The following is a 27,218-nucleotide window of genomic DNA, read 5'->3' as shown; positions in this document are numbered from 1 at the left end:
TGTATACTATGAGGAGTGGTAGGATATACAGGCTGCTCTATATAGTGCAGTTTGGGTCGTTAAGCTCGTAAGGTCGATCGGAGTTACTTGATACACGGGTATGGGAATTCAGAAGGGTAAGAAGGTACTTCACGAATGGATGAATGGATCGATGACGATGAGCTCTGTCTCTTCGCTGACCCTTTCTATGTGTCCCTTACTGCTTGAAGTCCCCACGTCCTCCGATGGAGACGATGTGACCGTCTCGAATTGACAAGGGAGAGTACTGTATGAATATACCATCTCATCTCAATCGTTAGTCCCTGTCCACTTTTCATGTCGCTCCCCCGGATCGTCCTCCCCGAACTATATCACGTGATACGACCACGCCCTCGTCCTTTGTGTCGGCAATTCTCGACTGATGATCAAAGATGATGATTCCGATGAGAGTCAGTAAGGAATGTTCTGCATATATGGTGAGAAAGATTGATATCTATCTTCTCATATCCAGCTACAATCTAGCATAGCATGATATAACACTCCGACCTCATTCCACGATCTAGTACCTCGTATTCAAAATGGACGATCCAGGCCCATCCTCAACCTACTACCGTTCATTCGCCTCCACTGCCGATGGACCAATCCATCCACCTTCACCACCCCAATCACCTCTACTCACACCTTATTTACCGCCTCACCAACGCGAAGCGGATCTTTATGCGCTGCTCAACTTACCTAGAGAAGCTAGTGAATCTCAGATTAGAGAGCGGTACAGGACACTAGTCACGACCTTTCATCCGGATCGACAGAAAAATCAACATGATCGATTAATAGCCCACGAGAGGTTTACGGAAATTCAAAGGGCATATGAGATATTGACAGATGATAATAAACGTATGATATATGATTTATTCGGTGAAGAAGGCTTAAAGACTTCTTGGGAGCTAGGCCCAAAGAACAAATCGAAGGAAGAATTAAGATCATATTTTATTCAGCAAGCCAATCATAAGAAAATATTAGAACTTGAAAATCTAGTAAAAAGCAAATCTGAAATTGAACTTGTATTAGATTCAAGAGCTGTTTTTCTACCTAAATCATTTTGGAAAGATCCTTCTATCGTATCGCACGATCCGATCTCTAGACTTGGTAGAGTGAGACCAGGAAGATCAATTATAAAACATTCATTTGAAGTTCCCCTTAAAGATAACCTACAAGTCAGTATTGAAGGGCAAGCCCTATCGAGAAATGGAAAAGGAGGATCGAATGTACTAGGAACGATAAAGTATCAGTTCTCACCTAGATTATGGATAGAATTTAGTAGTTCGGCTTTACAACCTCGTGTGGGACGATTGAAGGGGACTTATACGGTTGATGAAGATCAGTATATCACCTGGAATATTGTTCAACAGACTTTGGGTAATCCACCTCAGGTGGGAGTGACGTATGGCAGGAGGTTGTATAGTGATTCGACGGGATTCATATGTGAGTCAGCAATGCCATCAGATGATCGGAATTGAACTGCTTTATACCTCTGCTCTCACCCATTGTCATTACCCCACATATCGACCTCAGTCATACCCTGTATCATCTGCTGACTGATCGACTACACAGCCTACGAATCCGGTTCCTACTCTCTCGGTTCATGGGGATCCGAATCGCCCCTTTCCGTCCCCTCATCCCTCTCAGTGGGTGTGACTACCACCCGCCGCAATGGAACTGGTTGGACCGTCCAAACTACCGCTGGACTAGGTGCATCTCGTCTAGCGGCAGATTGGTCGACCAAAATCCCCGGTGGACTGAAACTGAAATTTGGTGCAGAAGTCGGATTATCATCTAGTCCTGCACTATTCATCAATGCTGATGGGAAATTGACGGATAACACGAGGGGTGGAGTGTTGTTGCAGTGTGAAATTGGTGGTGGAATAATCATGAAATTGAAGTGAGTGAATCATTACTTTTACCGACCTGTCATGCGATTGTAGGATCTGTCCGAATACCACGGTGGTACGATTGTCCACATACGTGAAAAGAATAATGGGATGGATGTGCTTTGAAACCAGACTTGGGATAAGACGGGGGAAATGCTTGTGAAACAGTATGTACTTAAGCTAATATGTATCATCTCTTTTCACCTCCGCAGATTCAACAGACTAGGGCAGAGAATTTCAATCCCCATCTTACTATCCGAAAGACTTTCACCGACCATCTTATTCTGCTCGACCGTATTACCCTCAATAACTTACCTAGGAGCATACAGGTATATAATCTTACCCAACAAGAAGAAACGTTTGAGAGAACGTATAAATGAGCTGAGGGAGGAGAATAAAGATTTCATACTGCAGAAGAAGCATGAAGCGCTAGATGCTGTCTCGCTCATGGAAAGGGAGGTTGAGAAGAAGATTAGGACAGAGAGGGAAAGGAATGGTGAGTGGTTTGTATTCCTTACCCGTGAAGTGGGGTAGAACGGTATTCTATAGTAGAATATGACTTCTCAAACTAGGGAGATGGGACACGCGTAACGCTCATATGCTGAGGTTTCGGTGTACTCTTGCAGGCTTGATAATCGTTTCCGCCCACTATGGCTCATCCTCATCATTCACTTCGAGAGGTATCAAGCAATCGGAGAAAGAAGATGAGGAAGAGATAATAGATGTCACCATACCCGTCCAAGCTCTAGTACAAGATAGTAAATTGTATATACCAGGTGGGAAAGGTAAATTCAACATTATAGGATTTTGGGTATGTTCATCTTTTTTCCATCGTGGATACATACAGTAGCTGACAAGTTGATGTATATGTGATATAGGATCCATGTATTGGTGAAAACAAATCGTTAAGAGTTAGATATCTGTTTAGAGGTAAATTACATGAAGTGACGGTTGGAGATACGATATCTCTAAGAGCTCCTGTCAAAGGTATGTGTCTTCTTTGCTATTTCACTTACGCAAGGAAGAAGGAAGCTGATCTGCTGGAATGATTTGATTTAGCTCACGCATTGGATGACCTATAAAGCATAGCATACTTGCATAGCTGCTTGAAATACTTATGCATCTTGACTATGCAGGATGACATATGTCATGGTCCTGACTGAGCTGGAATACCAAGAGAATCAGTAAACTGATAAGATTAGGATCTGGTGCCTGAATGATAAGTGCGTATGTGGATTGGATTTGATCGTAAACATGAAGTCAGACCAATACATCTTCTGCCTATGAACGACGTCACTGTGCTAAGAAGAAGGAGGACAAGAAGAGCATCATCATACACTGGTTTGATCAACTGACATGGGACATGGGTATGGACCATCCATTGGACCAACAAAAGATCATCCTAGTGTCTCAGTCGAGGATACACGGAGAGGTCCAAGTGCTGCTGGTAGTGATCCAAACTCAAAGGATGGGTCGTAGGGTCCAGAGCGCGATGATGGGAGAATGAGAATGACGACGATGATTCAGATCAAGTTGCAATTGATTGATGTCATCTACTCATCTATACAAACAAAAACACGTGTAGTACGAACAGGAATATGAATACCAATCACATATAAACCCCATCCTATTCTCTTCTCTTCTCTTCTTCCTCTTCCTCTTTTTCACTTCAACCTACTCATAGTCACTTCAACCTACTCATATTGCCTCTTTCATTCTCTGATACTAAAGCAATTCGAGAACACAACACCGAAACAGCATGGCCACTCCAGCTAGTCCCGCTGCTACAGTCACCAACCCTACTATGCCAGGTACCATCGATCCTCATACTGGTACAACCACCCCCGGTGCACACGATATTGAGAAAGGTTGGTTCTGACCTCCTTCACCCATACTATACTCTCTGTTCTTTCCACCCTGTCACGCATACACTCAAAGCTGACTATATTACCCTTCTTTAGGCCAAAGACACCAAGGACTTGGTCACGGACACGGACACGGACACGGCCAAGGACATATCGATCCGAGACTCAACGAAGCTCAACCTGGTTTCCCAGTATATCAAAAACCAAGAGCTAATCCTGCTCCCCTTGGTAAGTTTGGCTATCAATTTGCCACCTCATTCATTTCACGCTACCCTGTATAAAATATGAATCATCATACACATGTCCTCTTGACCTTCCTGCTCCCCACTCCTTCCCCACCTCCTGAATCCGTACTCCTTCCATCAAATGGGGAAATTAGGTCAGCTGACGTGAGATTGAAATAGGTCTGTTCGCTTTTGCCACCACCACTTTGTTGTTCTCTCTCATCAATGCTCATGTGAGTACTCTGCATATCTAAGTTTACACATTGAAACGAAGAGGAAGTCACCTGCTGACAGCATGTTCTCATCGACAGGCCAGACATGTCACTCAACAGTCAGTCAACCGTCCTTTATTGAACGTCATTTCTCACTATATTTTGGACTGAGCTGATGTGAGATTGTTCTATCCAGAAACATCGCCGTCGGAATGTCCTTCGCTCTCGGTGGTCTCGCTCAATTCGTAGCTGGTATCTTCGAATTCTGCGTTGGCAATACCTTTGGTATGACTGCGTTCTGCGGGTGAGCTGAACAAACACTCCATGCCATGAATGTCCAGCAGCTCATATGTTTATCTGCGATACCCGCTAGCTACGGTGCATTCTCGTTCTCAATTGCCATTTCCTACTGGTAAGTTACCCTCCATTCATCGAAGTTTGTTATAGGTAGTTGCTAAGCGTCAATACCTCAGGCCATCTTCTGGTGTTCTGACCACCTACGCACCTACCCCACTCGACCCGTACAGACTCAACGCAGCTATCGGTCTCTTCCTCATGTGTTGGTTCGTCTTCACCTTTGTCCTCTGGCTCGGTACCTTCAGATCCAGTGTCGTACTTTGTGGAACATGTAAGTTCTGTGTAGTCCGTGCAGTCCAGAACGGTATGTACTGAATCGTTCCACCCGCGTAGTCTTCTTCTTCTGGCTTTCACTCCTTCTCCTCGCCTCGGGATACATGGCCAACAAGGTTGGAGTCATCAAAGCTGGCGGTGAGTCTTACATTAACCATCTTAGAGGAGGAATAGTGGACGTTCCTGATCTGACACTATTTATAATCATAGGTTGGATGGGTATCATCACTTCGCTCATGGCATTCTACGTCGGAGCCCATAGTTTCCTTACTGCCGAAGCTGCGCCAATTCAACTTCCCGTGAGCTGAAATTCTCGAGGTGATCAAGATCGATGTAGCTTACCATGTCTTTCTCGTATAGAATCCAAGTCTAGCCAGGAAGCGAATTTGAATTGTATCGCACTCTGCTCAGATGGGATACCCCTCTGCCTTATGCGCTAAACACATTTTTTCTCAACTCAGCTGTATCCTATAGTTAACTTCTATACTGTATCTTACATTTCAAGAAAAAAGGAGAATGAGATCGTTGATGAATGCACTCGTAATTTGGTGACTGAATATAACATTGTGAATTATAATGATAGTGATAAAACACATTTTAATGCATTTTCGTATCTTATCTAATTCACAGCATGTGTAAGACATTGATTGTATGCATTGAAAGACAGAGTCATATTACAACAAATTATCTGATGAATGATGAAAAGCTAATTCTCTTTCAACTCATTCCCATTCCCATCTAATTGACTTAACGCCAAAGTCTTTTCTACATCTTTCAAAGTTCTCAGCAATCTAGCATTTTTCAATGCTTTAGATTCTTTCTTCCGCTGCGAATCGGGTGATGTATTCTCATCAGTCCTATTCCTCTTCTTGTTCGTCCCATTTTCTCGGATAGGCGATCGCGATACACCGGTCTGTATTGCTGTGATTGTTGATTGTGTATGTGGAGATTCGTCGTGGGGTAAAGGTAAAGGTATGAAAATACTGTTCATGATTTCGTTCAACTTCTTCTCATAAGTCTTCTGTAAATTTCTCAAATATGATTCAAGGTGAGAATCAATTCCACCTAATTTACTATTCTCATCAGGGAAAAATCTCAATTCGATTGTCGTATCTTTCAATTCACCCAAAACGAGGTATGAGATTGATCTTAAGATAGTGATTATCGGTGATAATGCTTTTTGAAAACGAATCAGTCATGGTTTCATGCTTCGATAGTGGTTGTAGAGGATAGACTCGACTCACGCTGACCTAAGAATGCAGCTTGTCGTAAAGGAGTGATCGATAAATCCAAATCATCTATACCTTTCAACAAGTCATTCTCGGAATATTCAACTATCCTTTCAACTAATTCGAATGGTCTACCGAAGAAAACAAACGTCAATTACTATTTCGTCATTATGGAGGTCGCGATTGCCGATACACTTACAAATCATCTTTCTCCTCTTTGAACTCCGGTAACACGATCGGATCCCATTTCCCTTCATCCTCCAACTGTAATGGTCCCAATGTCGATCGGGTCAATTGCGGAATGGAATTGATCAATTCGGTTCCGCGGGTGAATACCGATGAAGCGAGATTGATATCTTTTGGATTTTGAGTCAGTTGGATAAGTGAGATATCAAGGTATCTTTGCCATGTTGGATACAAGGTAGATATCACGTCTGTAGATATTGGAAAAGAACAAAAATCAGTATTTCACTTTGCTTCGTTTCGCTGTGGGTCGCGCAGGATGTTGGAAATCACTCGCCATTCAATCGGATAACCAACTGTTCCTTGATGGTCAGATCGGGGATGGCAAGTTCCAAAGCCTTGGAGAATCTTTCATCCAGATCATCCGAGTAATGTAGAGACACAAGAGCTTTCCTGCTGAACATTTCTAATTCTTCTGAGATTTGTAACTACGACACATATACAAAGACAAATATTCTGTCAGTTTTATCCTTCCTTTTTAACATGTATAATATGATGTGTACCAGCTCACCCTTTCACCCAATTCTTCTATACTTTCTTCTTCCCAGCTCAAAATCAATAACGAAGGGATATATCGATTCGTCGAAGCTTGTAAACCTTTAACAAAAACTCCTATTCTATCTTGACAATCCGCTATATTCCTATCGCCCCAACACGTCAGTCAATGCTATTTGTCTAAGATCTCCAAAGAAGATTAAGCTTACTGGGCATTCTTTATTTCATTGTCCGTTTTCAGTGGAACTTCAAAAACGTATAATCCAGTCGAACACCAACCCGGTAACTTGTTCTTACCCGATTCCATAATCTTACTTTCGTACATCACTCCGTTAATCACATAACTCTCTTCTTCTTCTACATCATGTCCATCTCGACGATTGGGCTGTAAGAATTTACGATTTAACCAATCTTGCACCTGCTTGTCAGGCGGTGAACCGAATTCTCCTTCTTCATCCCCTAGGGAAGGGATAGAGACGATAGTGTGAAAAGCAGGTAAGAAAGTTGATTCTGATGACGCCTGAGGTGAGAGGAATGGTCCAACATGTTTGATTATTGATAATAAGAATGTCGATGGTGAAAAGAAATTGTCTTTGGTTCTTTCAGCCTATAACATAAACCAACAAACAAAGACAAAGTCAGCTTATTTACCCAATTGACGGACAGTCAGGGCGAGGACGCTCACGTGATTGATTTCGATGTCGATTTGGAGACTATCCAATCGTTCGATCTCTAATGACATGTCAATATCACTTATAGGAGTCGTCGTTTCACTCCTAGATACAGCCGGTAAAGATGAGATCAACTTGCTCAGTCCCATTCCATTGAGGTAGGTGTACATGTTGACACGCTTTTTCTCTGATTGTTCCCTATTCTGTCGTTGAAGCTTAGCCCAGGATTTCCAATACCTTATAGCTCGTCTGGTGAGATACCTTCTCTTCAATTCCTCCAACAAGGCCACTCTTGCGATTCGTTCAGTCTCATGATCGACCAGCTGGTGGAATGTTCCTTGAGACCAATGCAAGATAGCTTCTGAGCGTAGGACTTTCCGACGTTGATATTCCGTAGCTGCTTTTTGCTGTTTCACATATCTAGTGAGATCTGCTGAAAGGTGATCTCCAATCATGAATTGAATCACCTCGTCAACCAACATATCGCATATATCCGGTAAGGCATTGAGTTGCTCTTCTCGTTGTTTGTGAACATCTGCAAGTGATTTACGCAAGACACTGGAAGACAGTTTCGCTGTTGAAGAGGAAAGTACGGATGATGCCGTTCTTTTCCTCTGGCGAGTGGGCGAGAACGTGGACTCAGTCAAAGGTGAAGTAGCCACCGGAGAGATCGGTTTGGGTACGCTGAAAGGCGGTAATGTCGGTGAAGCGGCTTTGGTGGGAATTAGTGATGGTAGGGATGAAACAGGGGCGGTGGATGATGATGGTAACGATGTAGCAGCAGGCGAAGGTGCGGAGAAGAAACCGGCAGATGAGAAAAGCGGAGCTTTGACTGGCGGAGCAGAATCCTCTTCTGCTGATCGCTTCTTCTTTAAGCTGGATTCTGGAGCTTGTTGAGGTGTGAAAGTGAAAGATGGGGAGGAGGCTGCTGACTTGTCTTGAGGGACGACCTTGTTGAAGATACTATCGGTACGATTCAGGGCATCGCTTACTTCTTTCGCTGTGTATGGGTATGGCTCAGCGAATATGCCCTTGGTAGGACCTGCTAGTAGAGGCGGAGGACCGGGAATGAGTTCCTTATTCTTCTGTGCTATCACATCGGGGTGATCAGGAGGTGGACAGAATGACTTGAAGAATGTGGGTTTTGTCTTGGGTACCTGCTGAACAGGAGCGGGAGCAGGCGAAGGTGAAGGCTTGAACGAAAATGCAGACGTCGATGCTGGAGTGGAAGTGAATGTGGGTTTTGGCGCGGTAAATACGTTCGTTGCGGTGGGTCGTGTCGGTTGGATGTTTGTCGTTCCATCGATTTGAACACCAGCTTTACCATTCACTATATCCACATAACTCGCATTTCCTCTTTTCTCCGTGATCAACTTCCATCTTCTGGTATGAGGAGCATCTTTATTATCATCGTATGGTGAACCGAGATTGATCAGAGCACCAACAGGTCCACTATCATCTTCGTAAATCTCGAAACCAAATTTTCTTGAAATATCAATCGATTCTTGATCCGGGTTCTTATCGAGGAAATCAATATCATCCCATGCCGAATCTTCATTCTCTTGTTCTTCAGATCCCAATATCCTATTCAACGTATTGAGTAAGATCATCTTCCTTTCAATGATTTCTCCCATCTCGTTGACTCTAATTGCATCGGTTTTCAGTGCAGGATAAGGTCTTCTTAATGCTCTGATGGCACTTCTCCTCATTTCCCTTAGTCTGATCTCCACCAAACATGCTAATAAATAAGGTATCTTGGGTTGTTTGAGCAATTTGACGAATCTCGTTATCAAGTTCATCCCTAATTCCGCATTATGTTTAGATCCTTCCTTCTGAGTATCAAAGTTTCTCTGAGCGGCTCGTCGAATTTCCCACGCCATTTTGACTAGAGGGTGATCGAGGATGAGTGATGGGAGCTCTGAAAATGGGATTGAGACTGATTTCGAATTGAGGTCATAGATTAACATGTAAGCTGTAAATTCAGCTTCGTTGGGACATGGAGCTTCGATGCCTAGTTCTTCTCTTCGATCATTATAATGTTGTCGTAAACTCGTGAAACCTTTATTCTCCATCTTGTCAGTCATTCATATAGCATCTTGTGCCAATGATAAGCACTCACATCGGTTCAGCTCGGCAGAATCGATATGCATATCGACATTCGTCCCACTTTCTTCTTGCAATTCCCTCAAACACAGGATATGCCATCTTGCGATTCTCTCAAAACTTGCTATAGCCTCTTCATGTCCCCAGCTACTCTGCATGGCAAACTCCTTCCTTATGGCTCTTGTTCTATCACGGATGAATCCAGCCGAGTATCCTAGAGCTTTTCGAGGGGTAGCGGGTGATGTTGAAGTGGAAGATGGAAAGGTTGGCATGATAACGGAAAAAAGATAATCGAGTGTTCGCTAATCACCATACCAAGCTTAAGCACTGCTGCTTATGTTAATAAGGCTGTGGAAAGACTCACGACGAGAGTAGCTGGAGTTCTCAGATCCGAAGGTAAGATAGCAGAATCACCATGACCTGCACCAGCATCTGATCTAGAATAGGCAGCGACGGCTTTTGAAGGGTCCATCCTTCCTTCGGATCCCTACAATAACACAAGAGCATCAGCCATCTTCGACTCCCTTCAATGGTATCCTGTAATTCGACACTGTGACTGACCATTTTCTCAAATGGATGAACTTCTCTCGTGTATTCTCTAAATTCCCTCTCATACTCTGAGCACATCATTTCACAAGTACCTCGCATATCCACTGCATCACCCAGTTCAGTCTTACCGACTTTGATCAATCCCTGCTGTTCGAATGCTTTCCTCTCTTTGATACGCATCTCTTCGAGCTTTACGCCCCACAGAAGCGGCTTCAGCTTGAATTACTCTGTTCATTCTGTTCTAGCTTTACGAAGATACGTACCTGCTTGTACCTGTTCCCCGGTAAGACCTTGTTGAACCTTGCTGCTCGAGCAGCCAGCTTGGATGCTTTACGAGAATCATCCTCGCCGTCTGGGTTTCCAGAGTCCAGGGCGGATATAGCAGCAGGCATCTTGGACCGTATGGTGCTGCACCGGAAGCGAAGATCAAGTTATCACTCGAGAGAAGTCGAGTTGCTGGGATGGTGTTATTGACGATGAAGACCCATTTGCGGATGCTTTCTTGTGATTCCACCGCTTGTCTCTCAGCGGACTTGACCTTCTGCCTCTAAATGGTTGTAGTCTCCTCTATGCTATCGAGATTGGTCTAAGGATAGAGCACGACCTCAAGGATCATCTTTCGACATTCGAGATTCGCGTCATGTCACAACCTAACAAAACGTTATCACTCGCCCACCAGACACCACGTGGTTTTTCATGACGTGGCATTCATTCGGTCTGCACCTTTCTTTCTTTTCGACCATCCCATCCGTTCAGTAAGAAGTGAAAGTCAAAGGTCTGAAAACATCAGATACATATCCATCTACCATCTACCACAAGACACTCGGCTTCTCATCCAGCAGCAACATGGCCCGACCGTTGAGATCGATATTCACTGGTGAGCTGAATCCTCACCTGTTGGACCATGATCGAAACAAGCTGACATCCCTTTTTAGTCGCCCAGACATCTATCGCTGGACCATCATCCTTCAGACCTTTGAGCCCTTCTCTAAAAGTTGCGTCGCCTTACCAGAATCAAGTCCGAACGTGAGTCATTGAATCAATCGCCTCTCCAAATCATAATTGCAGTAGTATGTGTACTCAAAGTTTGTTATATCTATTATAGCGCATTCAACCTGTCCGGATGGGATCGATTCCTACCTAAACTCCCTCGATGGACGGAAGATGAAAAAGAAAAGGAATCTACCGCAAATGCCTCGCAGGGTCAAGCAGAGGAGGGAGGAGTGAAGATGGTAGAAGATAAAGGTGTGGCTACTAGCGAGGAAGGATCGACGGGCGGTTTGTTCGACGAATACTCGAAAGATAAGGAGGAAGATGGGACAGGGAAGAAAAGGAGGAAGAGAGGTGATATACCTTGGACCGAGGTGAGTAATGCCTTTGCAAGCTGTCCATGGTGTGTTCTCACTGCAATTGTAACGAGACAAAGACATTCATCGTCCCACATCTCGCATAACATGATGTACTGACTATATTTGTGAACCCTTGTGATAGCACAAATACTCTTCAGCCTTACATAAAATCTCCCATCGAAAACTTAACGATCTCTCTCGACAAATATCCAACTTACCCGTTGACGAGGCTATCGTCCAAATGCAATTCTCTGAAAAGAGAGCTTCCTCATGGATCAAATCGACTTTGGCATTATCAAGGGATCACGCGATGGACAAAGGTTTGGATAGATCGAAATTGGTTGTTGGTACGTCTATACATATCGTCGTTCCAGTTGTGTTTGTACTGATTCGTGGTCATTAGCCGAAACATGGGTATCTAAAGGACCTAAGATCGCACGACTCGATATTAAAGGAAGAGGTAAATACGGTATCAAACATCATCCATCTTCCAAGATCCACGTTGTCCTGAGAGAAGGTAAGACCCATGAAGAGAAGTTGCAAGATAAGTTTATCAAAGATTTGAGAAAAGTTAGAAGTGCAGGTGTGGTTAGGGAAGATGGGAAAATAAGGAGGAAAGTGGTTAGTGGATGGACTTGGTAGTTCTTAGTACTTCCCGATGCATACACCATACTACACGACTCATCCTTCGTTTTCGCTCTGAGATTGAGGATACGATTTTTGCGCATTCAGATCAATGTCAGCCATCATGATGCAGTCGAAGAGCACCAATCGTGAATCTGTATATGGATGTGATAGTCTTGTGAAAACAGTGTGATTTCCACATCGATCCATATAGCATATCGATGCATTTACTGCATATTTATATATATTCCTTCTTCCGCCCTGATCTCTATCCTTGTACTAGCACCCATTCTTATGCCTTTTGACTGTTTACAATATCAATGAACTCAGGTTTGAGAGAAGCACCACCAACAAGGAAACCATCAATGTCAGGGGCGTTGGCTATAATTGAAGTGAAACACAAGAGTCTTAGTCATATACTTCAACGACCCTTTGCTCATTTTCAACTTCACTCACAAAGATCGGTACAGTTCTTTCCGTTAACACTACCACCGTAGATGATTCGGGTGTTATCAGCAACAGATTGAGAGATTCTCTTGGCGAGCCATTGTCTGATTTGCTCGTGGGTCTCTTGAGCTTGCTCTTTCGTGGCAACTTTACCAGTACCGATAGCCCAGACAGGTTCGTCTATCCGAGAATATTCCTATCAGCTAAGTACTCAATCCTTCAGACAAAGGCGAAAATCAGAGGACTAGCTTACAGGCAATGACGATGTTCCTACGGTGAAAAAGGACGTTATGTTAGTCAATCTAATGTCAGATTCGAGTTGGGAAGACGAGGTTTACTCACTTCCATTCAGATTCGGAAATCTCCTTGGCGATAGCTTCGAGTTGTCTCTCAACTACTGATTGGGTTTTACCTGATTCTCTCTCTTCGAGGGATTCACCGATACATGCGATAACGCTTAGTCCAGCTTCGATGGCGGCTTTGGTCTGGTGAAGTGGGAAAAGGTCAGTATGTAAGGAATAAACAAGAGACGTTGAAAAAGGGATGTGAATGCCTCTCATTCCAATTGTGTCTCTCTGTCTGTGGATCTCTAGATAGCATATTTCATACGAGTCTTCCTTTACCCCCTCCTAAAACATTTGATGGTCATTCATGATCCCAACCAACTCACCTTATCAGCCACGAGCTTATCGGTATCACCAAACAAACTTCTTCTCTCGGAATGACCGAGGATAACCCAAGGGACATTGGCATCTTTAAGTTGGTTGGGTGAGATCTCACCGGTGAAAGCACCTGATTTCTCAGTGTATGAATTTTGAGCGGATACTTGAGCGGGGGGTTTGAGCTCTTCTTGGATTTTGAGGAGATACAAAGCTGGAGGAGCAACGACGAGTTCTGAAAGACAGGGCAATGTCTAGAGTCAGCCATCAAGCTCATAGAGGTGGATGATAGTAAACTATTAAGGGAAACGAGTGAACCGCTTCTTATATATAATACGATGAGAAACACCTGTCCGACAGCGAGGACTCACCAGTAGATCCATCAAAGTTGGCTTCGTTGATTCTAGAAACGATAGTCTCGACCTCTTTGAGAGAACCGTTCATCTTGAAGTTACCTCTGTAAGGCGTAGATATAGCATTAGCGATATTTCTCATGAAGCTTTTCAGACATTTGTCCCTTCGTGGGCGGAAAGAGGAGGAGGCCAACTCACCCAACGAAGAATTTCCTGTTGGCTACCATTTTGACTGTTGTGTATATCTGTCTTTTGACCAGGTATGAATACGAAGTGGGAGTGAAATTGAGTATCTTGTAGATGGATGAACGAAGTGGAACGTAAGGTAAAATGACCAGGAAACTCTTTTCGCATTTATGACGAAACATTCCACACTCACACCCCAAGTTGGTGTAACCGAAATGTGAATTGTGAATGTGAACCTGAATGTGAACCTGGCAACAAGCGGTAATGGATTCGCGGGGTCTCCAACTGACAATGTAGGTAAAACCCGAAATGACCGAATGTGGCATACCGTACTAACACCACACTCATCATGTGTCTGAGTCCTTTTGTTGACAAGATATAAATCATAACAGGTCATGTTGATCACTCTACTTCTAGACATCATCATAAATATACATATTCGCGAGTGACTCAACTGGACAGAAGTATAAATCAGAGATAATACGGGATAAGATGCCACCTCTTCGATCAAAGAAATCAAAGCAGAGTAGAGTGAGTACCTTCCCTTCTCTCCTCATCAATTCAAGGATAATCGCTGATGATGTATCCCACTCCAGTTCCCAGTCGTAAGCTTCTTCAATCGCAAGGTCTAGATCGAGATATAGCTTATCATGCATTCCAATTGTCGACTCAGGCTCGTATAAAACGTATAATGCAATTGGACGAGGAAGTGGGTAAACTCGCTTCTGCAACTCCAGTCCTGATATGTAAGTTACACTTACAGTCAGCTTTCGTAGTCCGATTATCATTTATATGAACTGATGACTGATAATCTGTCGAATCATAGCCAAATCGTTGGAATGTTTCTTGCAGCAGCTCATAGATGAGACTTGTAAAGAGACTAGATCGAGGGGATCAAAGAAGATGACAGCTTATCATCTGTGAGTTGGTAGTGTATGAATATACAACTGGCTAGAAGGAATGGTTGTACTTGAAGCTCGTTAGCTGCCAGCTTACTCTACTTGATTTGTCGCAAACGGAATATATGCTAATTCCCTAATATGCTCATTTGTATATAGAAAACACATGATCAACTCCAACCCTACATTCGATTTCCTCCGTGAAATAGTCGAGTCCATACCTGATCCAATCGTCGCAGAACCTAAAGCAGGTCCATCTAAACCTCGTAAAGTTTCCAACCCCAATCCGAGTTCAAATGATCCTCTTGGAGGAGGAGGTCCAGTGAAAAGGAGAACGAAGAAAGAAAAAGATGATAATGGCCATGGTGGACAACAAGAAGGATTCGGATTTGCACAACCTCCTGCACCTGCACCCAACCCCAATAGTCTGCCGAATATCGGTACGTGGAAGAGAGATTTCACGGGAACGGGTGGGACGGGGGAGAATGGGAGAGGGATATTTGATGATTATGAAGAGGATGAGGATGATTATTAGTTTTGAAACAGGAGAGTGGTAGAGAGTAAGATATCGCAAGGAGAGGTGATGATGAGTGCTGAGTGATATTCAACCCGTAATGAACTCGGGAGACTGGGTTGATGTAGGATCCAAGTGACATGGACAAACGGGAGATGGTTACATCCAAGATTGTACATTATATATGACGTTACGATGTAGACATGAACATGACATGTATATTAATTCATATGTCAACTTATCCATAACAACGACAATCAGGATAACGAATTGTACTGAGCTGGATACGTTATCCCATTTCACCGGCCGACTGCAAGTGCACTGAGCAGTCGAGTGCTCTTTTGACTGCTTGTCATATACTATACATACACAGTTGTCGTTCCTAGTCTATATATTCCCCTGATTAGGTAGACTACTTGGACCCTCTAGCGATTTCAGCCTTTCTTCACCTGCTACAGAGATCAACTGGGCAAGGATCTTATCTCCGTCCAAATGGGATAATGGAAGTGTCTGGGATGGCGTGCCGTCTGGATCGACCGCAACAAATGTCAGCATGAAATTCCTTCCAAAAAATCATGATTTGGGTCCAATCATTTCCAATGTAACGAGCTCCCAAGCATCGTATTGTCGCCTCAGTCCTTTCCCTTTTTTTTTTTGCTTTGGCAGGAATTCGATACTCACCAAAATCAATCTTCATCTCTGGTTTAGGCATGATCCCATTCTCCCACACTGCACCTTTATCAGGTGAATTTGGGTTTTTATGCTTCGCTCGTGGATCAGGTATACGATGGACGTTTATGCTTAGATTGGGGTTGGAGTATGATAATCGTGGGAGATGGGTTCGTATGAATTGTCTATGTGAGTCAGAGGAGTTTAGTTAGCTATGTCCAACCAGATGACTTACTTGGTCCTCAAGGTATAGCATGCAGTATCTGATTATAATGCAGGTGAAGAGATGTACTCTGATGCACGAGACATTTCATTTCACTCACCTAGGTCCAGCCTCTGAATTCTTAGCTACAAACCTCAAAGTGACACTCCTGACATCATTGGAAAGTACCAAGTTATCCGTACTGGTCCGTAGGGTATTGACGGCTTCTCTGAGTGGTAATCTTCTCAAGGATGATGAAGCTGCTGATGTCATGGCGGGGGTGTATACGGGTATGCTTATAGGTCGGAATGCGGATTGGGATTATAGGCAAGTAGAGTGAGTATATTCAATCAATAAATAGATGGAATCTCGAAATTATCATCGGGATAAAGGTGCCCAAATGAGCAATGATGTGGCATTGACTTTGGATGCATGGTGTCAGCTCTCAACAACGTGTCGAGTGAAAATAGCATACTCATGTTAAGATTTGATACTACTCTTTACTTATTTACCCTGAGATTCCACAGTAACAGCAGCATCCTAGTGAGTTTAACGCGTTTGTCAGTGTAAGTGCACAGTTACACCACCATACACCACACACCTGACAAGTTATTCAGCTCCCCTTCCACTCTGCGTGTTCGATATATAAAAAATCATCATCACCTTCACCTTTATCTATTTGGTAATACGAGTGTTATCATCCAGGTAGATTATCACAAACATAATCAACTCACCTTATTCATTCTCTTCTTACACCAACACGTCTCTGCTCAAGTCTACCTGAACCTGAACACTTGACACTCTCCAACACGCGCGAAGATAAGCCAACGAAGGAAAAGATGAGTCAAAATAACAAAGATGTCGAGGCTTCCATCCCTCTTAATGTGAGTTGTTGACTCTGGATCCTCCTTGTACCCCTTCATGTATGGATTCCGCTGATATCATAAAGGACGTACAGGCCATGCCTAGAGCATCAGACGTAGAGAGGGATCTTACGCATGGTGAACATATCGAAGTAAAGTGGGTGCCAATCATCTTGATCTTGATTTCGATCTTGAACAACCTGCACTTACATAGTATTGGTACATAGGATTGCCGAGCCTAGAGCTCCTTCGAACCAACCTAAGAAAATCACCATCCCAGCTATTATCAGTATGTGCAATCCCCTTTGCTTTCGGCAATACCAAGAAACGCAGGATGTTGTACTGATGTGAATATTTATGATAGTCATTCCAATCTGGATGGCCTGTTCCATCTCGGTCATCTTGTACAACAGTGAGTAGACACATTGATTGTATAAATTAGATCCAGTGATCAAAAGCCTTAAGAAGCTGAGACGCCTTTGAACAATTTGCAGAATACATCTTCGACAGATTCGATGGTCTGAATTTCCCTTATCCCGTGTTCTTGACTACTTGGCATTTAATCTTCTCTGTGAGTTCGTCTTTTCAGCCATATACAGAAATATCAACAACGCAGACCCTATCATGTCTTATACGGGAACAATCAATCACTATATGCTAACGTAGATGGAATGCTGATATCATTCTCGGGATTTTATAGGCCATCTCAACTAGAATCCTACAAAGAACTACCACTTTGGTTGACGGTGCTAAAGATATCGATATGACCGTTAGTTCTGGCTTCAGCTCATTTTGTGACGAGTCGAACCTCAGCTGATATATCGTTGATACTCATTTAGCGAGACAGATGGGTTAGATCCATCCTCCCCATCGGAGCTTTGTTCTCTGGAAGTTTGATTCTCTCAAACTACGCTTATCTCTCTTTGAGTGTATCTTTCATCCAGATGTTAAAGGTGAGCTCTGCGCAAGATATCGAGATGATGCGAAACTGACACTGTCGCTTTAGGCTTTCGTGCCAGTTGCCATCTTACTCATTTCTTTCGCGTTCAAAATCCAAGAACCTAACAAGAGATTGATGGCTATTGTCTTGGTGAGTTGAACCGCCAAATCATGGCTCTTGCCATCCGTCAATTGCATACTGATTTCTAATTATATTTTGTATAGATGATCTCAACCGGTTGTGCTCTCGGTATGTCCCATTATTCCACAGCTCAGCAATCGTGAATCACCAGCTGACCAATTCCGTGTCTTCATGTAGCCGCCTACGGTGAAGTCCACTTCGAACTATTCGGATTCATCTGTCAATGCGCCGCTATCGCCTTCGAGGCATCCCGATTGGTCATGATTCAAATCCTCTTACATGGAATGAAGATGGACCCAATCGTCTCCTTACACTACTACGCCCCAGTCTGCGCAGTCATCAATGCGATCTTGATCCCATTCTTCGAAGGATTGGAACCTTTCTATGCCCTTCACAGAGTTGGATTGTTGGTACTTTTCACCAACGCCGGTGTGGCTTTCGCTCTCAACGTGAGTATGGCAACCCCAACTTTGTTTCTACATGATGTTTCGGACGCTAATCCCTATGGGGTCTATGTGTACAGGTCGCGGCTGTCTTCCTTATCTCAGTTGGATCCGGTCTCATCCTTACTCTTGCTGGTGTGCTTAAGGATATCGTGAGTGGCAGTAGACCTACCTGTGATTAGTAAATACTGGTGCTGACGGTTCTCGCCTTCAGCTCCTCATCACTGGTTCAGTCATCGCTTTCGGTTCCCCTATTGCTGCTATCCAAGTATTCGGTTACTCGTGAGTGGCTTTGCCAGTGCCTGTCGATAGAGTGTAAGAATGTTACTGAAATGGTATGATATGATTATTAGCATCTCTCTTGGCGGTTTGGTCATCTTCAAGACTACCGGTGGTAAATAAGTCAGACCTGGAGGTGATTGATGAGAAGAAGTGAAACGAATGATGGAAGAATAGATGATGGATGGATGATGAGGTTCTTGGGGATATAGGCGGCAGAGCTGAAAGAACTTTTTCTTGGAAGACGTGGATGAAAGTGTGGATATAAAAGACGGTGCATAGAATGAATGGAGATGCTGATGGCTTGTGGCTAAAGATAGAAATTTACTTTTTACACTCCGAATTTTGGTTATATCACATAACGATCAAGTTATTTTCTCCTTGAATCGAGTAAATAAATATCTCACATACATCAAAATACAATACAATATACTCTACATATGAATCTATAGAATTTCTTTTGATCACATCTCTTGATACTGACTGTACATTCATCTTGATCGATCACTTTCTCACTCTACTACTTGTCCCTTTACCCAAACCCGACTCCAGACCCAAAAAACTCCTCCTCGCCCCTCCGGATCCTCCCTTTTTCGACTTTATCGAATCAGTTCCATTCTCCCAAATGATCTTTCTCTCAATGACTTCCCTCCCTTCAGCCCATTTCATATCTTCCATAATCACATTATCTACTTTACCTTTCCTTCGTTGATCTGAAGCTGTAAATATCGAATTACACTTTATACATGTTATAGTGAGTAAAAGGCAGGTACCGAAAATAACCAAGAATATCAACACTACCAACAAAAGGGAAAAAAAAAAAAAAGAAAAAAAAAAAGATGATGTCAGCTCATTCTCTTACTGTTTTTATTGCTAAAGTACAGATAACTTACTAGAATCCAATACTTGTTGATCTTTCATGAACATATATCCCCTATTCGATGAATTGGGAAGTACAGGTTGGGGAGTATCGACTGGGAAATTAGGAGGAAAGGAATTAAGAACTGTACAGTAGGTATCAGTATAGGTATGGTATGGGTATGGTTAATTTGGCGATACTGTGTATCGTCACATGGGAACAAAGTATACTTATACTTACATATGGTAGACAGAGCAGAGAAAGAACTCGTATTGGTATCACTGGGAGGGACAGACTGCTTCTCGCCTATTGAACTTTGTGATGGTATATCCGTGGGTTTAGATGTTCGAGCGACTCCATCATTATCGACAGCTACCAGCCTGGATGTACCAGTAACACTCTGTCTATCCCTTGTTCTCGTCGTCGCCTCAGCATCTCCTGCCACTCGCTGTGTCGTACGTGTACTTGTCTCTCTGATATCTGTGATCACCTGTCGTTTACTACGACCTATCTTCAATCTATTTCGGGGTATAGAGGTGAGTGGTATAATCATTTTGGCGATGCGCTTTCAATCGTTCGTTCGTTCGTTCCGTTCGTTTCTTACTTCTACCTCAGTTCAAATGCAATGAGCCTTTTTTTCTTATTTTAGAACAATACAAGGATCTATACACTCCATTTGTACAGAGTGAAGTCGCTGACAGATAAGGACGATATTCAATATTGATTATACCAAGACCACGAAGAGCCCAACACTCCTTTGTCTCGTCATTCTGACCTCACAGAAACTAAAACATCCTTTGGATGTATCCTTCATTCAGTATCTTTCCATCTCATCTCTCAGAAGGAATATTCCTATTCACTTTAAACCGGTCATAGGTGAACAAACTAAGTGACCACGAAGAAAAGCGCCACGAGAACGTTGTTACGATACTAACTTTAGGTATGTCTGTCTATTTATTCCTTCCTTCTGCATGTACTCGTACATTCGCGTATAAAGTCAGATCGGTACAGTAAGACAGTAAAAGATTAATATGCATTCGTTATTCATTACATTTTTCCAATTCATACAAGGAGACAAAAAGGAAGGGGAAGGGGAGTATATCTATGACCGGTGACCTAGCATAGCGAAATAAAAGTATAACAAAGTAATAACAGGTGGTGGTGATGAAAATGATGAAAGTTGAGTTGTTTTTTTTTGGTTGGTTGTTAGTCCTTTTTTGGTCGATTTTCTATTGGTTAATGATGGGTTTTTACAACATTTGAACTCATCTTTCTCCCCCTCTCCCCCTTCCTCCGAATCTTGATAAAATATGGTATTGCCCAAAATACAGAACGATAATCAACTGATGAGTGATAAGCGATAGATATGTGGTGACACTAAAGAAGTGTGAATACAAAATATACGTGAACGCCAGAGAATGGGGTTTTCAAATGCGATGCGAAGATCGAGTCATAGTAAAGTAAATGATGATATTCTTGTTTTTATGTCAAGATCAATGCTGGTTGACCAAAGAGAGTCATCAAGAAAGCCATTCTACATCAATCAACCCGAACATCAGCGATCCATTCATCCAAATCTATATCATCCTACGTGACTGGACTTACCCCTCTTTACCACCTCTCCTTAGGATTTCTCTACCCACAATGACATCGGCACTTTCCTCTTCTTCATTCTCACTCTCATCGTCGCTTGTCGAAATACTCGATCGGGAATATCCTTCTTTCAATTTAATTTCAAATTCCTCTTCGTCGTCAGATTCTACAATCACCTTCTCATGACAATTATCATGGTCTACCTTCGTTCGAGTAGGCGAATGACCCTGATTCTTCAAAGTATGAGCATTGGGTGTAGAATGGGTATGAACGAGGCTAGCCCTTCTGACTGAAGGTTTCAACTCCAATGGAGCGGAGATGGGCGACGTGATAGATGGTGTGAGCCTTATACAACCCCATCCCTGATGATAGGCCGTATGAGCATGATCAGAGTGGTTGGGCTGAGCACATGATCGGGCGAGTAATCTATATGTAGCCGGTGTCGAATGCGCGTTGAGTAGGTGGTTCAATAGCGCATGAGTGTGAGATAGGGTGGTATCGCGTAGAGCATGGAGGGTTGATAGGTCTAAACGTAAGATGTAATTTTAGTACCTGACTATCTATCATTGACATTCTTCAACGTCGATTCAAACTCACCTTGGAAACAACCTGGACTCCAAACGGGAATATCCACAATCAACTCTGCCGCCTCTACTTCCCAACTACCTACCATCCCCATGGCTATGCTCTTATTCCTTTTGGGTATATTCAACCTCTTCACGTTGGGTCCGATGGATCGTGAGTCTTCCTGGGAAGAAGACAGATTGACATTCTCTACCATCTCTATCAATTCAGATTTTCGTTTCTCGTTCTCCCTCTGAGTTACCATGGAAGCTACGATCTCTGCGAATCGCTTTGTATCGCCATCAACGGCTTTGGGGTTCTTGGGGAGCGCATTGTATGGTCTGGCCTGAGGTCCACGTACGAATGACCTCGTAGGTAAAGAAGATGAGGTTATGGGTACTCCGGAAGCAGTGGAGAACGCACTGGGAGTAGGGATGGGTTTGGCCATGGTTGATGGGACTGGAGTGAGCTTGGGCGAGGAGGATGGTGAGGGCGTATGAGCAATTGATCGACAGGAGGGTGTGAGGATTGGTGAAGATGTCATGATCATTTTCGTGTGTATGTGTATGGGAAGATATAGAGAGAAGGATGGATGGGTAGATTTTGTCTTCTATTTGAATAAGTCTGGGGTTGATAGACTATACACTGGACGTCACTTGGTTAAGATATACGTAACTACCTGTAAATCACTTATGTGGTCTTCTTGATGTGCTCCAACGTAATCGTGAGTGTAAGGTAGATAATTGACAAAGGTCTGAGTGAATGTTGGCGTCTGTTTCAGTTGAAGAAGGCAAAAGTCACAAGACCAAGTGAGAGTTATTTGTATTTATAGGATAAGAAGAATAACCGGTGTTGAGCGTAATTCCAAGTGGATATCTTTGCACTTTGTCTCTCCTTTGATATCAATTGATTGTCGTGTGAGAGGGGGATTGGTCTATCTGTTTGAAAGGGATGTTAGCTTTCTTATGCATTGCTTTATATGCGATGGAGGTGATCATCAACGCAAAGAGGGCGTGTATTGGATTGTAAATCTGATGTGCCATCGGGCGTATACAACGCGATGATCAAGAGTCTAGATCCTTGGTCTAGTCTATTCTAGCTGCTAGCTGCTAGTGTGGTAGGAAGTGTGTGCATTTGATCCGATGCTGTCTTTTGCATATGATCGATTTTCACTCACCTGATTGATGTTGCGTAGATATGATGCTGATAACGTTAATGTCGATTTTGACTGAAATTCACTTGATCACGAGCGTTGTTTGACTTAATTGATGGTGATGAAGTTGTTGTTTTTATGTATGTATGTGATATCGATGATCAACCTGATAGTTATGATTGATGCTCTAGGTATCTACGACATGTATAAACCTCCTGGTTGTTGCAGGTCGTGAGTTTTCGGAAAACCTTGTGGTGGTGGTGGTGGTCCGGTGGATTGCGGGGGAGGAGTACGTGGAGATATAGTGGGGTTGACACAACAGAGTCGTGTGAGGGAGAGGGAATGGATGGATGGGAGATGCGATGTTTTCCGATCTCTTGCAATTGATCAACTAAAACAAAGGAGGGTGGACGTGTTGCACGAGATAGAATACAAAGATCTGGGTACAGGATGCAGAACGCACAGCATAAGCACACCAAAAAAAACAGATCTTTTTGATCGAATCCAGACTCTTTTCGCTAGCTACCTGCAGCTGTATTTTACTTGATCCGTTATCCTTAGGCCCATCGTCATAACAAGGGTGGTATGGTATGGGTGGATGGCCCGAAATCAACCGGTCGATCTTGTCCGGCTCGTACCGCTTTGGCTCAACCAATCAACCAATCTGGAAATAGCCAATTGCAAAACTGCAACCCAGCCCTGAAAATACCAATCGGGGTGGTATTACTCCGATCTCATGAGACGGAGTCCCGTTTCATCCGATTCATGAGAAATTGTCATGTATGGCAAAATCCGATGTTGATCTGGTTATGGGTGATGCATTTCAGGTAGTCAAGGTGAAGGAGGAGCTCAGATCTGATCTTTTACTGTGAATACATACATATATACTCGATGATATCAAGTACAGCTCACATGTGTGCTAGTGCTAGCTTATACCGTGTTGAGTACCGCTGCTTGTCATCTACTCTCAGACACCAGATATGAGAACTCTCTCGACAAAATAAGGATACTTCCAAGTAGTTTTAGATTGACTACGTGCAAACGCTCAAGAGAAATATTGTTGGTATCCTTTGTCACTGACTGATCCTTTCTCTTTGGGTCAAACTCCGAGGTGAACATGTAACATGTAAGTGATCTGCGGATCCTTTACCCATTATCCTGGTTTGGTATATCGTGGCAGGCGTTGAAACGGCAGTTAGTATCCTGTATGTACTCATGACGCTTGAGCACACGCTGATCACATCAATATCAAAATTGACTTTACCCTTTCGCTACTACTCCTCAACCACTTTGAACTTCACCTCCTAAAAAGCTTAGCTGAAAAATAAAATTAATCGTACCGTATCGTATAATAAAAAGTAAAATAACACAACTTAGTATAATAAAACAACACTCATTGACAGCTAACAAACAACCCATCCAAAATCCAAAAACACACAAGAACGAAATTCCCGGGAGACTACAAAAAAATCACATCACATATAGGATATAAAACAAAAAGTAGAGACCACTTACCCTATCTGATATTGAACTTCAAATACGAGCAACTCAATCAAAGTCACAGATGCGATAGCTTGACGATTGACGATCCAAATCCAAATCGAACCCAAAGAGCATCATGTCTCATCAAACCTATGGCGATGACCGGAGATCCTTCGAGAATGTCGAATTGGGTACTCCCGTTCTGCGTGGTCAGTCTCGTACGAAACAAGATGAGACAGCACCCGATCGACCCTCTGATTACTTCAACTATCATCCACCGATATTGACTCTAATCTTGTCATTCGCGGTATGGCTGATGTTATTGTTGGTATGTTTTGTCAATCCCAGTGGGGGGTTGACAGTGGTATTTGAAGATAGTGGTGATTACGTTGGTGTATTGAGTGAGTATGAGCTGCTACAACAAGGTATAATGGAAAAAAAGAAACTTGAGCTGACGAGATGTACGTTTAGGAAAATGTACGGCATCAAGTTGTGATGCATGGATGGCTACTGGTAAGTACGATCATGAAATACTAGTAGAAAACAAAATCGCTGATGTATATCTCGTCAGCTCAATCATCACCTTCCTCTTCCTCGTCCAGTAATTCCAATCCATCGAAAAGAGCAGCAACCACATCAGATCTGTCAAATTTCTACCTTACCACAGGTCTAGCTACCCTCGCTTCATTCTGGTTAATGACCTATTCTCTCCTATTCATCATCATCCGATATTTCTCTACCATCTTACCCACCAACGACCACAAACCGGAGACAAGCGATGATGGGAGCTCGATGAGAAGGATGTGGAGAGGGTTCAAAAATCCTATTAAGAAATTCGCTTTTAGGACAAGTAGGATTTTCTTATTTTTCCTCTCTTGGACTATGCTCGGTGTTGCGTTCGATGCTACGATCAAAGTGTTTAGTATCACGGGAGGAAGTGGATTTGGGATGGGTGTGATTTGTAAGTGAATAACTTTCTGATATCTTCAGTCTTTGCCATACTCATCATATGCATGCGATATGCACTGATGGCCAATTTTCTCATAGTACTTCACCTGTCCCATATCTTCTTATTCTTGCTTACATTCCTAGAGATCTCACGAGGAAGTATCCGACGTAAGGCCGATCTGAGTATGTGGGGATGTAAATGTTTCCAATTCTGTCCCTCGTATAATAGAAGAGCGAGGAGGAAATGGGAAGACTACGATGCTGGGAGAGGAGGGTCAACCGAGAAGAAGAAGAGCAGTGGTAAGAGAAAAGCCAGGAGAGAGGAGGTGAAGGAACAGAGCAGAGAAGAGAGATACGATGATGCTGTTTATGGATAAAAAACTGTATATTCATGCATCGAATCTTTCCATCCATCTATGATTTTGATTGTAAGGAGAGTGCCACAACTACGATCGTCATCGTCATGTCAGTAATAAATGTCTGAGACTGTGATCTGATTTTTTTAATTTTTACCCTGAATTGGGGTATTTTTGTAACTGCAAGCAACATGGGAAACACATGTAACTCGTACTACTGCTGTACTGCTCAACTACGCAAAATGAGGCTGAGCATCACCATCTGAAATACAAAGATCTTACTGCAACAACAATCATACATTCATCCTTCGCCAGGTTGTCTATACTTATAACCTCACAAGTACATACGATACGTGCAACAAAACAAGATGTCAGCTAAGGATGTGAGTGATCATCATAATGCAATGTCACCTTCCTTTCCTTCTCTTGGCGATAAGGTATAAATAAACAAACAGTCATGCTGATGATCGTCGTTGATTTTTTTGGTAGTACTACGGAAACCAGTATGTATCGTCTGTCCAACCATCCATGCAAACCTCTCAGCGGATCATAGACGAGGGATAAACTAAAGAAGGAGAGATGGGATTGTTTGCATGAGGATCCGGTCCACGACTGAGCACACAAAACTGATGAAATATGTCTGTCATGTAGACAACAACAATACGGTCAACCTCAATACGGAGGAGGATACCCTCAACAAGGTGGATACGGTGGACCCCAGGGAGGTTACGGTCAACAACAAGGTGGTTATTACCCACCACCACCTCAGGTGAGTCCATAGCTCACTCTCCATATGCCTTGCATAATGTTTCATGACGACGTGGTATTGATTCATTGTGATATTGTAGCAATCATACCAACAACCAGGTCGTGAGTATACCTTTCATCTGTCAAATATTCGCATCGTTGTGCTTGATCGATATCACCATTGACAATGACATTGTTACTGACGTTCGCTTCGTCACCTTGTCTTCAATCGCTATAAATAGAATAGTAAGTTGATTTCCCCATCCAATACGCAAAGTGTATTCGAACATTGATTCAAACCCCATCACACTCGTCTTAGCTACCCTCAACCTCAACCCCAACCGGTATACGTTCAACAACAAAGACCTCAAAAATCAGGTGGAGCAGGTACAGGATGTTGTGCATGGTGAGTTAATCGGTCATCTCAACATTTCATCCGATACACCAAAACTATAATTGATAATCTGATTTGCATTCGTTAGTCTCGCTGGTGGTGAGTCCATATATCCCATCATACATCTGTTTGATATCCACTGACGTGATGACTCGCCTCATAGCTCTCTGCTGTTGCTGCGCCGAAGAAATGTGTTGTGACATGTTATTCTAATCTGCCCTCCCCCTTTTTGTTATCTCATAATCAACCCATCACCAATATAATCGAATTCCATTTCAACAGTCACATCAATCTTTCTATCTGTCGTCGAATTTGACTTCTGAATGGATATTCCAATGAAATTATGTATTCCAATTGCTTTCTTTCTCTTCTCGTTGAAAACAGAAACCACCATCTCTAATATCATGTTGATCTGCACTGATCCTG

At 43.0% G+C, this 27,218-nt stretch overlaps 12 protein-coding genes across 12 annotated transcripts; 7 read left to right on the top strand and 5 right to left on the bottom strand.

The window, feature by feature from the left end:
* Positions 1–557: 557 nt before the first annotated feature.
* On the top strand, positions 558–2,989 carry I203_104617 (uncharacterized protein; the record flags this gene model as incomplete). The annotated part of the gene is made up of 6 exons (XM_019143794.2): positions 558–1,461; positions 1,591–1,918; positions 2,120–2,403; positions 2,534–2,718; positions 2,786–2,894; positions 2,967–2,989. 6 exons carry the CDS (start codon positions 558–560, stop codon positions 2,987–2,989), a joined length of 1,833 nt encoding a protein of 610 aa, XP_019006843.2.
* A 677-nt stretch (positions 2,990–3,666) lies between these two features.
* I203_104616 (uncharacterized protein) lies at positions 3,667–5,228 on the top strand (the record flags this gene model as incomplete). The annotated part of the gene is made up of 10 exons (XM_019143795.1): positions 3,667–3,775; positions 3,869–4,000; positions 4,177–4,229; positions 4,308–4,327; positions 4,405–4,512; positions 4,582–4,620; positions 4,682–4,836; positions 4,899–4,976; positions 5,049–5,137; positions 5,199–5,228. 10 exons carry the CDS (start codon positions 3,667–3,669, stop codon positions 5,226–5,228), a joined length of 813 nt encoding a protein of 270 aa, XP_019006844.1.
* A 316-nt stretch (positions 5,229–5,544) lies between these two features.
* Positions 5,545–10,520, bottom strand: I203_104615 (uncharacterized protein; the record flags this gene model as incomplete). The annotated part of the gene is made up of 11 exons (XM_065517573.1): positions 5,545–6,014; positions 6,083–6,198; positions 6,267–6,501; positions 6,588–6,738; positions 6,822–6,951; positions 7,015–7,412; positions 7,491–9,535; positions 9,596–9,881; positions 9,944–10,066; positions 10,141–10,317; positions 10,392–10,520. 11 exons carry the CDS (start codon positions 10,518–10,520, stop codon positions 5,545–5,547), a joined length of 4,260 nt encoding a protein of 1,419 aa, XP_065374391.1.
* Positions 10,521–10,974: 454 nt separating this feature from the next.
* Positions 10,975–12,119, top strand: I203_104614 (mitochondrial 54S ribosomal protein uL22m; the record flags this gene model as incomplete). Its single annotated transcript, XM_019143797.1, has 5 exons — positions 10,975–11,005; positions 11,064–11,154; positions 11,234–11,492; positions 11,620–11,824; positions 11,881–12,119. The coding sequence occupies 5 exons, from the start codon at positions 10,975–10,977 to the stop codon at positions 12,117–12,119; spliced, it is 825 nt and encodes a 274-aa protein (XP_019006846.1).
* Positions 12,120–12,393: 274 nt separating this feature from the next.
* I203_104613 (triose-phosphate isomerase) lies at positions 12,394–13,787 on the bottom strand (the record flags this gene model as incomplete). Its single annotated transcript, XM_019143798.1, has 7 exons — positions 12,394–12,482; positions 12,558–12,728; positions 12,802–12,818; positions 12,891–13,033; positions 13,219–13,442; positions 13,579–13,664; positions 13,759–13,787. 7 exons carry the CDS (start codon positions 13,785–13,787, stop codon positions 12,394–12,396), a joined length of 759 nt encoding a protein of 252 aa, XP_019006847.1.
* Positions 13,788–14,238: 451 nt separating this feature from the next.
* I203_104612 (uncharacterized protein) lies at positions 14,239–15,180 on the top strand (the record flags this gene model as incomplete). The annotated part of the gene is made up of 4 exons (XM_065517572.1): positions 14,239–14,277; positions 14,420–14,492; positions 14,573–14,666; positions 14,805–15,180. The coding sequence occupies 4 exons, from the start codon at positions 14,239–14,241 to the stop codon at positions 15,178–15,180; spliced, it is 582 nt and encodes a 193-aa protein (XP_065374390.1).
* A 366-nt stretch (positions 15,181–15,546) lies between these two features.
* I203_104611 (mitochondrial 54S ribosomal protein mL61) lies at positions 15,547–16,303 on the bottom strand (the record flags this gene model as incomplete). The annotated part of the gene is made up of 3 exons (XM_019143800.1): positions 15,547–15,686; positions 15,841–16,013; positions 16,152–16,303. 3 exons carry the CDS (start codon positions 16,301–16,303, stop codon positions 15,547–15,549), a joined length of 465 nt encoding a protein of 154 aa, XP_019006849.1.
* Positions 16,304–16,869: 566 nt separating this feature from the next.
* Positions 16,870–18,819, top strand: I203_104610 (uncharacterized protein; the record flags this gene model as incomplete). Its single annotated transcript, XM_019143801.1, has 13 exons — positions 16,870–16,914; positions 16,989–17,050; positions 17,121–17,182; positions 17,258–17,305; positions 17,388–17,464; positions 17,594–17,662; positions 17,733–17,846; positions 17,900–17,983; positions 18,058–18,082; positions 18,152–18,423; positions 18,498–18,569; positions 18,632–18,699; positions 18,771–18,819. 13 exons carry the CDS (start codon positions 16,870–16,872, stop codon positions 18,817–18,819), a joined length of 1,047 nt encoding a protein of 348 aa, XP_019006850.1.
* A 381-nt stretch (positions 18,820–19,200) lies between these two features.
* Positions 19,201–20,108, bottom strand: I203_104609 (uncharacterized protein; the record flags this gene model as incomplete). Its single annotated transcript, XM_065517571.1, has 3 exons — positions 19,201–19,493; positions 19,590–19,700; positions 19,796–20,108. 3 exons carry the CDS (start codon positions 20,106–20,108, stop codon positions 19,201–19,203), a joined length of 717 nt encoding a protein of 238 aa, XP_065374389.1.
* A 929-nt stretch (positions 20,109–21,037) lies between these two features.
* On the bottom strand, positions 21,038–22,262 carry I203_104608 (uncharacterized protein; the record flags this gene model as incomplete). Its single annotated transcript, XM_019143803.2, has 3 exons — positions 21,038–21,089; positions 21,161–21,674; positions 21,746–22,262. 3 exons carry the CDS (start codon positions 22,260–22,262, stop codon positions 21,038–21,040), a joined length of 1,083 nt encoding a protein of 360 aa, XP_019006852.2.
* A 2,221-nt stretch (positions 22,263–24,483) lies between these two features.
* I203_104607 (uncharacterized protein) lies at positions 24,484–25,672 on the top strand (the record flags this gene model as incomplete). The annotated part of the gene is made up of 4 exons (XM_019143804.1): positions 24,484–24,748; positions 24,819–24,860; positions 24,919–25,308; positions 25,395–25,672. The coding sequence occupies 4 exons, from the start codon at positions 24,484–24,486 to the stop codon at positions 25,670–25,672; spliced, it is 975 nt and encodes a 324-aa protein (XP_019006853.1).
* Positions 25,673–26,019: 347 nt separating this feature from the next.
* Positions 26,020–27,108, top strand: I203_104606 (uncharacterized protein; the record flags this gene model as incomplete). The annotated part of the gene is made up of 7 exons (XM_019143805.1): positions 26,020–26,034; positions 26,141–26,154; positions 26,303–26,420; positions 26,500–26,521; positions 26,676–26,804; positions 26,881–26,891; positions 26,956–27,108. 7 exons carry the CDS (start codon positions 26,020–26,022, stop codon positions 27,106–27,108), a joined length of 462 nt encoding a protein of 153 aa, XP_019006854.1.
* Between the last annotated feature and the right edge of the window lie 110 nt (positions 27,109–27,218).

This window comes from Kwoniella mangroviensis, assembly GCF_000507465.2.
Source record: "Kwoniella mangroviensis CBS 8507 chromosome 1 map unlocalized Ctg01, whole genome shotgun sequence".
NCBI lineage: Eukaryota > Fungi > Basidiomycota > Tremellomycetes > Tremellales > Cryptococcaceae > Kwoniella > Kwoniella mangrovensis.
This window is presented reverse-complemented; position numbering and strand designations above follow the sequence as displayed.